Below are 13381 nucleotides of genomic sequence, written 5' to 3' on the forward strand. Positions count from 1 at the left end.
AGCAAGATGATTCAGCTGGTAAGGGCCCTGCCTCCAAGGTTGACAATCTGGGTTTAGTCCCAGGGACCCACTAGGACAAAGAAAAGAATCAGCTTCAGAAAACTGTCCTCTGACTTCCATGTGTACGCACATGTGCAAGAGTGTGTATGCACACACAGTAATAATAACATATTTTTAAAAGAAGATATTCACATGGCTCTAATCAGAGACTGAGCACTTATTTCCCGGCTTCCCAGACCCAAATAATCACAACACTGTTTGGCCATGGTTCTGATATAATCCTAGCTAGCTCTTACATCTTAAATTAACCCAATTTCTATTAATCTGTGTATTGCCACGAGGCTGTGGCTTACTGGTAAGGTTCTAGAGTCTTTCTCCTTTGGCAGCTACATGGCATCTCCCTGGCTCTGCCTTCTTTCTCCCTGCATTCAGTTTGGTTTTCCTGCCTACCTATATTCTGCCCTACCATAGGCCAAAGCAGCTTGTTTATTAATCAATAGTAATAAAACATATTCACAGCATACAGAGGGGAAATCTCACATCATATGGCCACTGAACATTGAAAATTAGTCAACTCATTACTTTGGAAACATCCACTGCAAGTGTAATGCATGCCCACCTGCAATCATTCATATAGTTACTATTACACAGCAAGTGCTTGTAGGAATAGTAAAAAAAATGGAATACTGGTAATCTATTCTTAGGGAAAACAGCTCAGCTTTGGTGGAAAACAGGATGGAAGTTCCTCATACAAAAACTAAAACCTAACTAGCAAATGACCCAACAACCTTACTTTGGATATCATCTAAAAGCAATGAAAGCAGGGTACCTATAATAAACACCCTAACTGAACACCCAGGTTCACAGAAACACTATAATAATCCAGAGATATAAACAACTCAAATGCCCAGAGAGAGACGAGTGGATAAAGAGGTATATACATAGACAACATGCCATTATTTAACTTGAAAAGACCTGTTATACATCTCAACAGGACAGACGTTTGAGGCCATGATGCTATCTATGTGAACTAAGCCATCCACTAAAGACAGATTCTAGATTCCATTTATGAGGAACTTAAGAGTAGTCAGACTGCAGAGACAAAAAGGCACTGAGAGGAAGGGGGATTAGGGTATCGTGTTTAATACAGTTTCAGTTTTGCAAAATGAAAAGTTCTGGAGATAGACAGTACAGACGGTTGGTTGCACAACAATATGAAACTACTTAACAATACTAAATTAACTGTCCACTGAAATTTGTTAAGGTAGACTACTGTATATATCTGTTACCTCACCTTTAAAATGTCATTTAAAGGGTTTAATATGAAATCAGAGGTGTAGTAAAAACAGAAAACAAGGACGAAGAAATATTTGAAGAGGTAATAGCGAAATTAAATAATAAAATCCAGAGCTTAAAAACTCAAACTTTTAACACTTAATAAAATTCAATAACGTTTTAAATTGAGTTCTTTGGCTACATTAGACACAATTTAAGTGCTCAGTAGAAAGTGACCAGTGGTCACCACACTGGGCAGTAAAGAGCTACAGCATTTACATCATTACAGAAATTTCTATTGCCTAGTTAAAACATTTACATTTAACATTTTTTAAAAGATTTGTTTATTAATTGTATGTGCATGTGTGTATACCCGAGTATATGTATATGCATCCTTGTGTCAGTACCTGTAGACACCAGATGCACAGGTGGGTGGCTCAAAATCCAATTTGGGGGCTAGCAACCCAACGAGGGTCCGCTGTAAGAGCAACAAGAGCTCTTAACTGCTGCACCATCTCTATCTGATAACTCCTGATATCATTGAGATTATATCTGTTATAAGGCTACTTTCTATATTTCTTATTATTTATTTTTCTTTTCCTACTTTTCTTTCACTAGACATTTTATTTTCCCATTTTCATGTATGTGGCTGTGGCATATGGTTTGTGTGTGTGTGTGTGTGTGTGTAAATGTTTACATGTGGGTATACAAATATGTGGAGGTCAAATGTTGATGTCAAAAATCATCCAATCACTCTTCCACCTTACTCAATGGGCAGGGTCTCTCAGTCAACTCCAGAGCTTGCCATTATGGTTAGTCCCATTAGTCAGATTGTTCAGGGATTCCTTATGTCTGCCTTCTGAGGCTGGAATCACAAGTGGGTTACCATACCTATCTGCATTTACGTAATACCTGGGAGTCTTAACTCTAGACTTCATGATCTTGCATGCTCTTTAACTGAGGAGCCATTTTCCTTGTTCTAATTGCAACTTTTATGAACCCATTGTTTTCTGTTATTGGCTGTACTGCTAATTATTCCTGGTTTCTTTTGTTATTTTTTGGTAGCTCTCCTTGGTTTTATAGCACACTCTTGCAATGACAATGTGCAGATGTGACAACAGCAAACTTTCTTCTCCTTCTTCTCCTTTCACTGCTACTCTGAAGTCACTGAGATGGCTCAGAGGACAAAGGTGCCTGTGCCAAAGCTGATGACCTGAATCCAAGGTGGGAGAAGAGAACTGAACCCCCACCCACTGGCACTGTGGTGCTGTGGTGTTTTCTCTCTCTCTCAATAAGTATTTTTTTAATACAAAACATTTTAACTTTCCATGTAATAAGCCATGATCATTTCCATGATCTCATAAATGTAGCTTTTGTAACAAACTTATTAGAAAATGTAAAACTCTTTAACAGAGGCAGCATTATTTTAAACACCTAATCTTTATTGACATGAAAGATTCTAAGGAAAGATGAAAATGATAGTTCTGGCTGTTGGTAATTCAGGCAAAGATTTTCTAACCCAACATCTGTGTTACATGTAAGTTTTCTATGTCATAAAATATAATATTCTTGGGGCAGAAGAATAATATCTCAGTGGATAAAGTGCTTGACATGCGAGCATGGGGATCTGAGTTGAATCACTAGAACACATGTCACAATCCAGATGTGATCGTACCAGCTAGGAACTCACTGCGGAGGTGATGACAGGTACAATCCAGATGTGGCTGTACCTGCTAGTAACCCACAGTGGAGGGAGGTGATGACAGGCTAGCCTGACCCGCGATTCCCAGGTCCCCCAGTGAGGTATCTTGTCTCAGAAAACAATGCAGACAGCTCCTTCTGGTCACCTCTGGCCTCCACACACACACATAGACACGCAGCAGCACACACATATGCACAGACACACTTTCCCTAAAATGCATGCTTATCTTATCTCATTGGGCTTTAACTTTTAGCGTTTAGGACAATTATTTAATAAATTTGTTACCTCAAGGGGAGTTTTAGATTTTCCTGTTCTGTTGAGTTCACATTGGAGGTTGTAGGACTTTAAGAGAACACAAAACTAAATTTTATCTATCCTTAAGAGCTACCCAATACCAAATAATTAAATAGTATGCGATTTTTACTTTAGGCTACTATGGAACTTCAATAGCCGTATGTAGAACATGGTGCACCATCCTTAGGTATAGGTTTTAACAGGAGGACACCGTAGGTTTTGCTGTGCTTCCTGTTCCCAGTCTCTGCTGATGGACTCGCTGGTGTTAATCATGTGGCCTCAATGTGTGTGTTCTTTCCTTTCACATTATTTTCTCGTGTTAAGAAACACAATTCCTGAATCAGTCTCCTATTCAACAGTTTACACTGAACACCCAGACGGAACCATGACTTCCTCCACCTAGCTCATCTGCGTCTGGCTTTCCCAATGGAATACAGACCCCATTTGCTCGCAGGAGAGACTGCCTGCATTATTCACAAAAGCCATGATCCCAATTCACTTTCCAAAAGAATACATGCATACACTATATCCTTTGAGCCCTCGTCCAGTCCTATATTTCACCTACTGACAAAATATTTTCTGGCTCAGCTCTCATAAATGTAGTTTCAATATAGATAAAAGAGAGTGATTAAGTCTGCCAATTTTTATGGAAGATGCTGAATTAAAATTTTTATTGACCTATTATTTACTGAGGTAATCCTTAATTCAAACAAGTGGTAAGCTAAACCAGTCACTCAGCTATGGCTGCAAATGACAGCCTCACAAAGAGAACTGCTTTCAGCCATAACCTCAAGAATCTAGCACATACACTGAAAAGTCAAGATGTTAAATAGAACTCAACGTAGTACTACTGACTTTTAAGAAATGGGATTAAGTTCTGTAAAGCAACCCTAAGAAAACCAGAATGTCCGTTACATAAAAGAGCAACAACAAGAGCCGTAAACATCAGCTCCTCTCTATGGAAAGTGCTTCTGATGCTTACCCAAGTCTTCCCAACATCTCCAGCTCGGGAACCTGAGGTCCACAAGTCTCTATCTGCAGAGGCTGGTACTCATAGAGAGCCTCTTCAAGTTTCTGGATCGGTGCTAAAGAAATCTGTTGACCCTATAAGAGTAATGGAGGACATACATTTTAATAGTATTTTCATATTGTTATTTGTAGTAATTTTGAAGTAAATTTCTCTGTTAAAAAGAACAGTCATTACGGGCTGAAAAGAGCACAGCAGTAAAGATCATTTGCAGCTCCTGTAAAGGACCTAAGTTCAATTCCCAGCACCCATGTTGGGCAGCTCACAAATGCCTGTAACCCCAGCTCCAGAGGATCCAATGCCCTCTCCTCGTCTCTGAAGCTGCTGCACTTACATGCACATTCCACACACTGACACACATATACAGATAATTTAAAATATAAAATATTTTAGAAATTAAAAAATAGCTATCAGGCTTATGATTCTGTGGGTAAAATGCATTTCATCACAAAGCACATTCTATAACATCCAGTCATACAATTTATGAAGGAAAATGAAATTATAATGAAGAAATTTAGTGGAGGAAAATGAAATTCACCAATAAATGCAAAATTTTGCCTTAATCAGTACTATTTTTTAGTATCCATAGAGCTAATCAAAATATAAGCATAGGCCAATCTTATATATTTCAATTTTTATAAGATACTTTCACAGATTTAATAATCAGTTTTCTTTTTAAGTTCTAACTAGGGAAAGGAGCTAACAAAATAAATTTTGAAAAATCATCACATAAATAGCTTAGCTCTTTATAATAAAATCAGGCTTACCAAATGAGTACTATATGCACATATATATATACATATGATGTAAAAAAATAATTAATGATCAAAAACTAAATTCAATTGAACATGTAGGTACTTTTCAAAGAAGAAAGAACTACTAGGTATCACATCTGAATACAAGGACACAAAATCAAATGCCACTCAGCCATCTAAGTATGCTTATACAATGTACATATTTATCATTTGCTTGGGAAAGGACTCTCTTGACTTATAGAAATCTCTATTTCTTAATCAGAATAACTTCTGATTCTGATGGTTTTCATCATTTCTCTAATTTACAACTAAAAAACAAAGGATGACACAGAATATGTATTTCAAGACATGAATTTCAGCTTTCTTAAGTCACTGCAGTGGGAAAGCATGTACTAAAAATATTGGCAACAACATCTGAGTTGCTGACACTGTGATGTCCTACCATTTATTCTCTGAAGGAGGGAGAGATGTCAACCACCACCTTAGAATAATTCAGTATGGCCAATACTTTGGTACTGCAACTTGATGTTATCATCTACATAGTTCACATCCAAGATCTATGTAATCAAGTTAAAAAATCTCCTCTCTCTCTCTCTCTCTCTCTCTCTCTCTCTCACACACACACACACACACACACACACACACACAGAGAGAGAGAGAGAGAGAGAGAGAGAGAGAGAGAGAGAGAGAGAGAGAGAGAGAATGAGAATCTGGGAGTCAGAAACAAGAGCTGCAATAAACAGACAAGAGACTGTATTAGGATTTTATACCCTCCCTGCCGTATTTATACCTGTATTTAATATTCGATGTCAAGTTACTAGGCCATCTCTCGTCCCTCCCTTCCTTCCCTTTCTTTCTACTATTTTCTTTTAATAGGCTTTCCCAAAGAATACAAGCTGGCCTTGATTGCAGGCTCACCGTGTCTCAGCCTTCTGAGATGAGACTGCTAGACGCCATTTGACTCCACTTCTTTCCTCTCTTCCATTCAGCCCTGAGCAGGTCTCTCTGCCGGCCCCGTCACCGCCACTCTCTTTCCATCTGCCTTTCCCTCCTTAACGTTTATGGACTCCATACTAATCGCTAGTCTTACTCTTTCTGATGGGAAATACTGATTGCTAACTTGGGACTCTAGAGTAACCAAGGAGAAAAGCCTCTAGGCAGGTCTGTAACGGATTCCAGTCTAGGTTCACAGAGGTGAGAGGACTCACTCTAAGTGTGAGCAACATCATTCCGCCTCCAGCTCCTCGTGCCATGACTTCTCCACCATTGACAGACTGTAACCTCAAAACCTCTGAGCCAAAACAAATTATCCCTTCCTTCCTAAAATTGCTCCGGTCAGCCTTTTGTCACAGCAACAAGACAAGCAACTGATACAAACTGTTTTCCTAGAGATCAGCCTGCTTCTGCCTCCCGAGTGCTGGGATTAATAGGACAAAAAGTATAGATCCATCTCCAGGGAAAATCCTGTCTCCTAGTGAAGACATACATCCAAAAATTAAATGCCTGAAAATCCAATTAAAAAACGCCTTAAGTTGATTTCACCCAATGGACACAGGGATGGTTCAGCACATAAAAATAAATAACTCCAAAACAGAAATCACAGTAGTAACTCAATAGATACAGGCAAGTATTTTGAAAGAATCCAACATTCCTTCATGATTAAAGTTCAGAAGATATAAGAAACATGGGGAACACATCTCAGCATAATAAAGGTTGAAGATGACAAACCTATAGCCAACGTTGAAAGTGGAAAAACTAAAGACACTTCCAGTAAAATCAGGAACAAGACAAGGAAGGGTGTCCACTTTTTCCACAATTACTCAGTGTCATGCTTCAAAATCCTGGCTAGAGAAACAAAACAAGGAAATCAGCCAAGATTAGGAAAGTAAGACGATAAATTATCCTTATTTGCAGACATGACTTTATGCACAAAAGATCCTGAAGACCCTACCAGAAAGCTCATGGAACTGATATAGACTTTATAGTGGCAGTATATAAAGTTAACATAGAAAAAAACAGTAGCTTTTCTATATACCAATAACATGTCAAGAAAGAAATCAGGAATATAGCTTCATTCACAGGTCTTTCAAAAAAAAAAAAAATGAGCCGGGCGATGGTGGCGCACGCCTTTAATCCCAGCACTCGGGAGGCAGAGGCAGGTGGATCTCTGTGAGTTCAAGACCAGCCCGGTCTACAGAGCTAGTTCCAGGACAGGCTCCAAAGCCACAGAGAAACCCTGTCTCGAAAAACCGAAAAAAGAAAGAAAGAAAGAAAGAAAGAAAGAAAGAAAGAAAGAAAGAAAGAAAGAAAGAAAGAAAGAAAGAAAGAAAAAGAAATAGCTGGGCGGTGGTGGCACACACCTTTATCCCAGCACTTGGCAGGCAGAGGCAGGTAGATCTCTATGAGATCGAGGCCAGCCTGGTCTACAGAGGACAGCCAAGGCTACACAGAGAAACCCTGGCTCAAAAAGAAGAAAGAGAAAAAAAAATGGAAAGACTTAACTAAGAAGTGAAATACAAGACTTCTACAATAAAAGACTGAAGGAGAAAACTGAAGAAAACAGCAGAGACCTCCTATGATCATGGACTGGGGGCATCAATATTGTCAAAATGACTATATCACCAAAAGTAATCCAACATATACCAGCTAATTCCCATCAAAATTTCAATGCCATTTGCTTTAAGTTTAGCATTGTTTAAGATTACTTTTATCTATTAATTATGTGTTATGTATGTGTCTGTGTACATGTGAATGCAGACATCCATGGAGTTCAGAAGAGGGTGTCAGATCTCCTGGCGCTGGAGTCACAGGTGATCATGAATAGCAGTGTGGATTATGGATGTTGGAACCCGAACTCTGATCCTTGGTAAGAGCATTAAGTTCTCTTTATCACTGAACTAACTCTCTAGTTCTTCAATGCTATTCTTCATAGAAATAGAGAAACAAAACTTTAATTCATATGGGAGCACAAAAAACCAGAGATAGGCAAAGCACTCCGAGAAAAACAATGCTGAAAGTACTACAACACCTGACTCCAGTTATGCTGACGCGGCAACAACCCAGCATGCTGCTGCCTCAAAAACAGATGCACAGATCAACAGAACGGCCCATGGGACCCCAGTATAAACTCACATAGCCACAACCACCTAATTTTTGAGAAAGGTGCCAAAAATATACAATAAATGCTAAATAACTTCCTTTACAAATCACGCTAAAAACCAAAGAACAAGGACCTTAATACAAGACCTGAAACTTTGAAACAATTAAGAGAAAAAAGGTAAGGAAGCCATGTAAAATATAGGCATATGTAAGGACTGCTGAGTAGGGCTCTAATCATTCAAGAAACAATGCCAACAACAGGAGAGCGGACCTCCAGGCAATTGGAAAGTCTGCTGCTGCTGAGTGAAGGACAGCCTGCAAGACAGAAGAAAACCCTTGCTATCTACACACTTGACAAAGGGTTCATATCTTCAGCATATAAGGAACTTAAAACCTCAGAAAAAAATCAAATAGCTCAGTGCTGGGGAGTATTATTTTCAAGTGTGTGACTTTTGTTTACGCTGCATTTGTCTAACTCTGTAAAGCAGTGATTCTTTGCTTGTCTAAAACACCTGAAGGTCTAATAAAGAGCTGAATGACCAATAGCGAGGTAGGAGCAAGAATAGGTGGGGCTGGCGGGAAGAGAGAATAAATAGGAGAAACGAGTAAAAGGAGGAGGGAGCTAAGGGCCAGTCACCATGACAGCCACAGAGTGTGATTGAAAGTAAGATATACAGAAGTAAAGAAAGGAAAAAGCCCAGAGGCAAAAGGTAGTCAGGATAATTTAAGAAAAGCTGGTAAGAAAAAAGCCAAGCTTCAGTCAGGCATTCCTAAGAATAAGCCTCTGTGTGTGATTTATTTGGGAGCTGGGTGGTGTGCCCCCCAAAAAGCCTAAAAGGAGTAAAAACAACAACAATCTAATCAATAAGTGACTAATAAAATGAACACACAGTTCTCAAAAGGCGAAATAAAACGAGTATCAAACACATGAAACACTCTTCAACCTCACTAGCCAATAGAGAATACCTATCAAAACCGCAGGGCGATTCCATGCACCCTGTTAGAATGGCAATCATGAAGAATGCAAACACTCAGACCAAGCAGCTCACAACCATCTGCACTCCAACACAGGCACCTGCTTCACAAAAACATATCCAAATGGATGGACACACACTATTCAAATATGTGTGTGTCTATGAAATAAATCTTTAAGAATACAAATAACAAATGCTGGCAAAGACATAGGTAAGAGGAAAACTTGTATTAAAAAAACTGCTAATAGGAACAAACTAATCCAGAAACTATAGAAATCAGTATGAAGATCACTAAAAAAACAAAAAACAAAACCCTAAAAATAGATCTACTATATGACCCAGTGATACTTCTGAGTATTTAACTAAAGAACTCTAAGTCAACGTGCTATAGAGATACCTGCACATTAATGTTTGTTGCAGCACCCATCACAATAGCTAAGTCATAGTACCAACCTATATCAACAGAGGAATGGATAAAGAAAACACAGTATATAAACAATGCAGTTTTTTTCAGCCATAAAGAATCAAGGTATGCCATCTGCAGGAAAACAAATACAAATGAAGACAATCACATTTAAGTGAATTGAGCCACTCTCACGGCGACGAATGTCATATGGTTACTCATTTGTGGTTTCTAGATTTTATATGTATTTACATAAAATCATGAATGTAAATATAACATGCAAGTAGGAATAAAACCATCTAGATGATCAAAAGGAAAGCGTGGAGGGATAGTAAAGAATAGGAAGGGAATCATGGAAAGATGTGCTCAATTTATATTCCATATTTAGATGAAAACTTAGTACAGTACCACATACAATGAACAGACAGAATGAAATTTTTTAAAAAGAGAGAATCAAAGGGATAGAGAAGTCACTATGTGAAAGAATGGGGCAGCGCAGCTGATACTAGGATAGGACAGACTCCATGCAGTGCATTGGGAGGAACAGCAAAATCACCAGAGCAACATGTTTTACCTTCTGACAGTAAAAAACCTAAGTAGGGAAGAGCAGTCAGCAGGAACGGTGTCAAGACGAAACCACATCAGTGCAGACAGCTTGAACTACATTCAGAAGGATGTCAATGCTAATTTGAAATGCAAACAGTAAGAAACAAAAGCTTGCAAGCCAATACTGGAACATCTTATCTCCATCACAGAAACAAATGGCAAGACAGAAAGCATGTTTGATATGACCAGTCCACAGGAAGATGCTGTCGCACAACTTTTAGAGAGTACACACCATGTACTCCAATGAACAAGAGCTCCTCCTCCAAGTCTGGAGGAACGTGTGGAGCTGGCACTAATGATTGATGTGACTGAGTATGAGATCCAGATTTGATTCAAGAACCAATGAGCTAAGTACAAGCAGAAGAATCCACAGAATGTTCAAGAAAAACTTCCAGAATCAAGTGGAAGCTTTAAAGATGTTTCTGGGTCCACCCATTCCTATGGTCACTTATCTGTCCTTGCCTCCGCTAAAGTAGAGTCCATGTCTCCAGGCACATTCACAGTGAGTTCCATTCCAAACTCAACCACAGCCTGCAAGCTTCTCTCCATGATGATCAGGCCATAGGAGATGCTCGGGGTAGTTCCCAAGAGATCCTGCTTGACGGTCAGGCCCCTGCTGCAGCTCCTGATTCTGTTTAACCCATAGTAACTGAAGCCCAGACTTACATAGCAGAGGATGAATGGCCAGCCACTGTGGAAGCTCCTGTTCCTGCCACAGCTGTAGCCAGAGTCCCAGATGTTGCTCAATGCCTACATTCAACTTCTGAGCAGCTCAGTGAGTGGACACAAGAGGATCTGGACACATGGGAGGACTTGTAGACGTGGAGTTCAATTCTGAGCCCACAATACCTGTCAACCAGGCACAATCCAGTCAAGGTTCATGCCCTTTACCTCAGGATTCTGGAGAATGATGATCTGTATTAGTGTCAGACCACTCTGGTCCATATACTTAGAATATTTCCAAACAAATTAAAACACTGGTTAAGTATTGTGTTATGTGTTAGTTGAAAATATTTTCTGCAAGCACTCTTTAACATTTTTCTTGTTAGAATAGCTATTTGTATGTATTTCTTCTTTTTTGCAAATATTTCTATGTGTGATTGCCTGCATGCACTGTCTAGGGCCTGGAAGGCCAGAAAAGGACTGAGGACCTCCTTGGGAGTAAATCTTCACAGTTGAGAACTTGGAAGTGGGTGCTTGGAAGTGAACTCAGGTTCTGTGCAAGAGCAGCAAGTGCTCTTCACCATGGGCTCTCTCTCTAGTTCCATAGAGCAAGAAAGGTTTTAAATCATGTGTGAGAATCCCTTTCATGTCCCATAATACACAGAGTCCATTGTAATGAAACGTTCCCTTTGCTTAGTATATATTTGAGGAAGTCAAAGAGATACTACTGCCCCTGCTTTTGATTCTTAAGATTAAAAGTAAACCTTATATTGGTGATTAAATATACTGTAGAAAATGCTGTTTCAAAAAAAGCACAAAACTGCCGGTAGATGGCTACAAACCATACACTCAACAATATCTTACTTGCCTGAATACACCATCCATTTTCCTCTAAGAGCCAGCTTAAAACCTAAGTATGCAAGAGTCAGGACCAGAGTTCAGCTCCCCAGCACACACAGGAACACAAGGTGAGTCAGGTGGCCCACATGTAATCCCAGCATGGGGGGCAGAGGCAGAAGATCCTTGGTCTCTGGGTTTAACAGAGAACCTTGACTAACATATGAGGTAGAAAGTAATCATGGAAGGTACTTGACATCAACTGCAGACCTTCACAGACACACATGCACACATGTACATGTGTGTGGGCACACACATGCCCACACACAACCATTCATGGATAATACATATACATATATCTTATACGTGTATATGTATGTGTGCAAATCAGCTTCTGCCTTGCAGAGTTTTTATTTCAGTGATCATGCAGTATAAGGAAATCATTTCTGATTGTTGTTCTCCCCCCGCCCAACCAAGACAGGGTTTCTCTGTTAGTTTTGGAGCTTGTCCTGGAACTGACTCTGTAGCCCAGACTGGCCTCGAACTCAGAGAGATCCACCTGCCTCTGCCTCCCACCACAGCCTGGCTTTCTACTTGCATTTCTTAAGGTCATTTAAATAACACAGGAAAGAACAATGGCAGGCAGGTGCTCCTCTCCCAATGGTAAATCTGTAAATTCTACAGAGCATGTGGCCCTGCTATTGAAACTGGGATCCCGAGCCTTTCACTCTCCGCGCACTGAGTCACCTCAATTCTAGGGCTACTTCCCGAGACAGGATCTACAGAAGTCATTGAGAAAAATTAAACAAAGTATTTCTGTAGTTTCTATTTTGGTAAGTGTCCTAATAAACATGTGTGTATGTATATATGCATATATGTGTTGGTATGAATTTTTTTAATGTTTTAAGATGCAAGCAAACTAAAAGAATACTCTTGACACAGTTTACAAATTGCTTATTTAGAGTCACAATTCTGTGGTAGGGCAGGTATCTTCAGTTTATTTTAAGAACAAGCAGAGTAATTTCTGTACTTTGTTGTTCCGGCCACTCCAGGGTGATGTCAGCCTGTCATCACTGAAACAGCTGCACAGTAATAACTTCCTGGTAAAACATCATTTCATGATAGGTGCAATTCAGCCCCCATCCCTGATAGGCACACAGAATGACTTTTTCTCATTATTTTTCAAAGTTTACAGTAACTGTCAAAGGACAAATAGAGGGCAGGGGTCTGGAGGCTAAAAGATAACTAGGCACCTATGCTGGTGTTCCCTCTAAAGCTGAATGAACTGAGGGAACACAGAAATTCTCTAAGTCTATTTATATTGTTTAAGATGAGGGTCGGGGAGACTGGGACAGCAAGGGAGTCTGCTAGGAATCCATGACCAGTAGGCAGAGTAAGCCGCTGCCTTTCTGTGTATCACAAAAATAAACAGCATTTTCCTCCAACTTAATATACGTCTGGTTCACATAATTAAAGAAACACCCCAAGGGAAAAAAACAAGCACTCATTTCTGTATTTCCCAGTTCTTTACTAAAATCATCAGACAAGATAAATGTTTTTAAATGGGCAGAATATAACTTCAAAATATATCACTTCTTTTTTTGGGGGGGGGAAAGGGTTTATTTCATCTTACATATCTCAGGTCACGGGCCAACACTGAAGTAAAGACAGGAATTAAAGCAAAGATCATGGAGGACCACAGTTTCCTTTCTTGCTCTCCATGGCGGCTTGCTCGATTTTTCTCTT

The 13381-nt window shown here is 39.5% G+C and overlaps 1 protein-coding gene across 1 annotated transcript in view; it reads right to left on the reverse strand.

The window, feature by feature from the left end:
* Positions 1-13381, reverse strand: part of Mnat1 (MNAT1 component of CDK activating kinase) — a 143940-nt gene that overhangs the window by 46349 nt on the left and 84210 nt on the right. Inside the window, exon 7 of the mRNA XM_057783202.1 lies at positions 4254-4375. Within this exon, the coding sequence (XP_057639185.1) occupies positions 4254-4375 (122 nt within the window). The remainder of the gene's footprint in view (positions 1-4253; positions 4376-13381) is intronic.

Source organism: Chionomys nivalis, chromosome 10 (genome assembly GCF_950005125.1).
Source record: "Chionomys nivalis chromosome 10, mChiNiv1.1, whole genome shotgun sequence".
Classification (NCBI taxonomy): Eukaryota; Metazoa; Chordata; class Mammalia; order Rodentia; family Cricetidae; genus Chionomys; species Chionomys nivalis.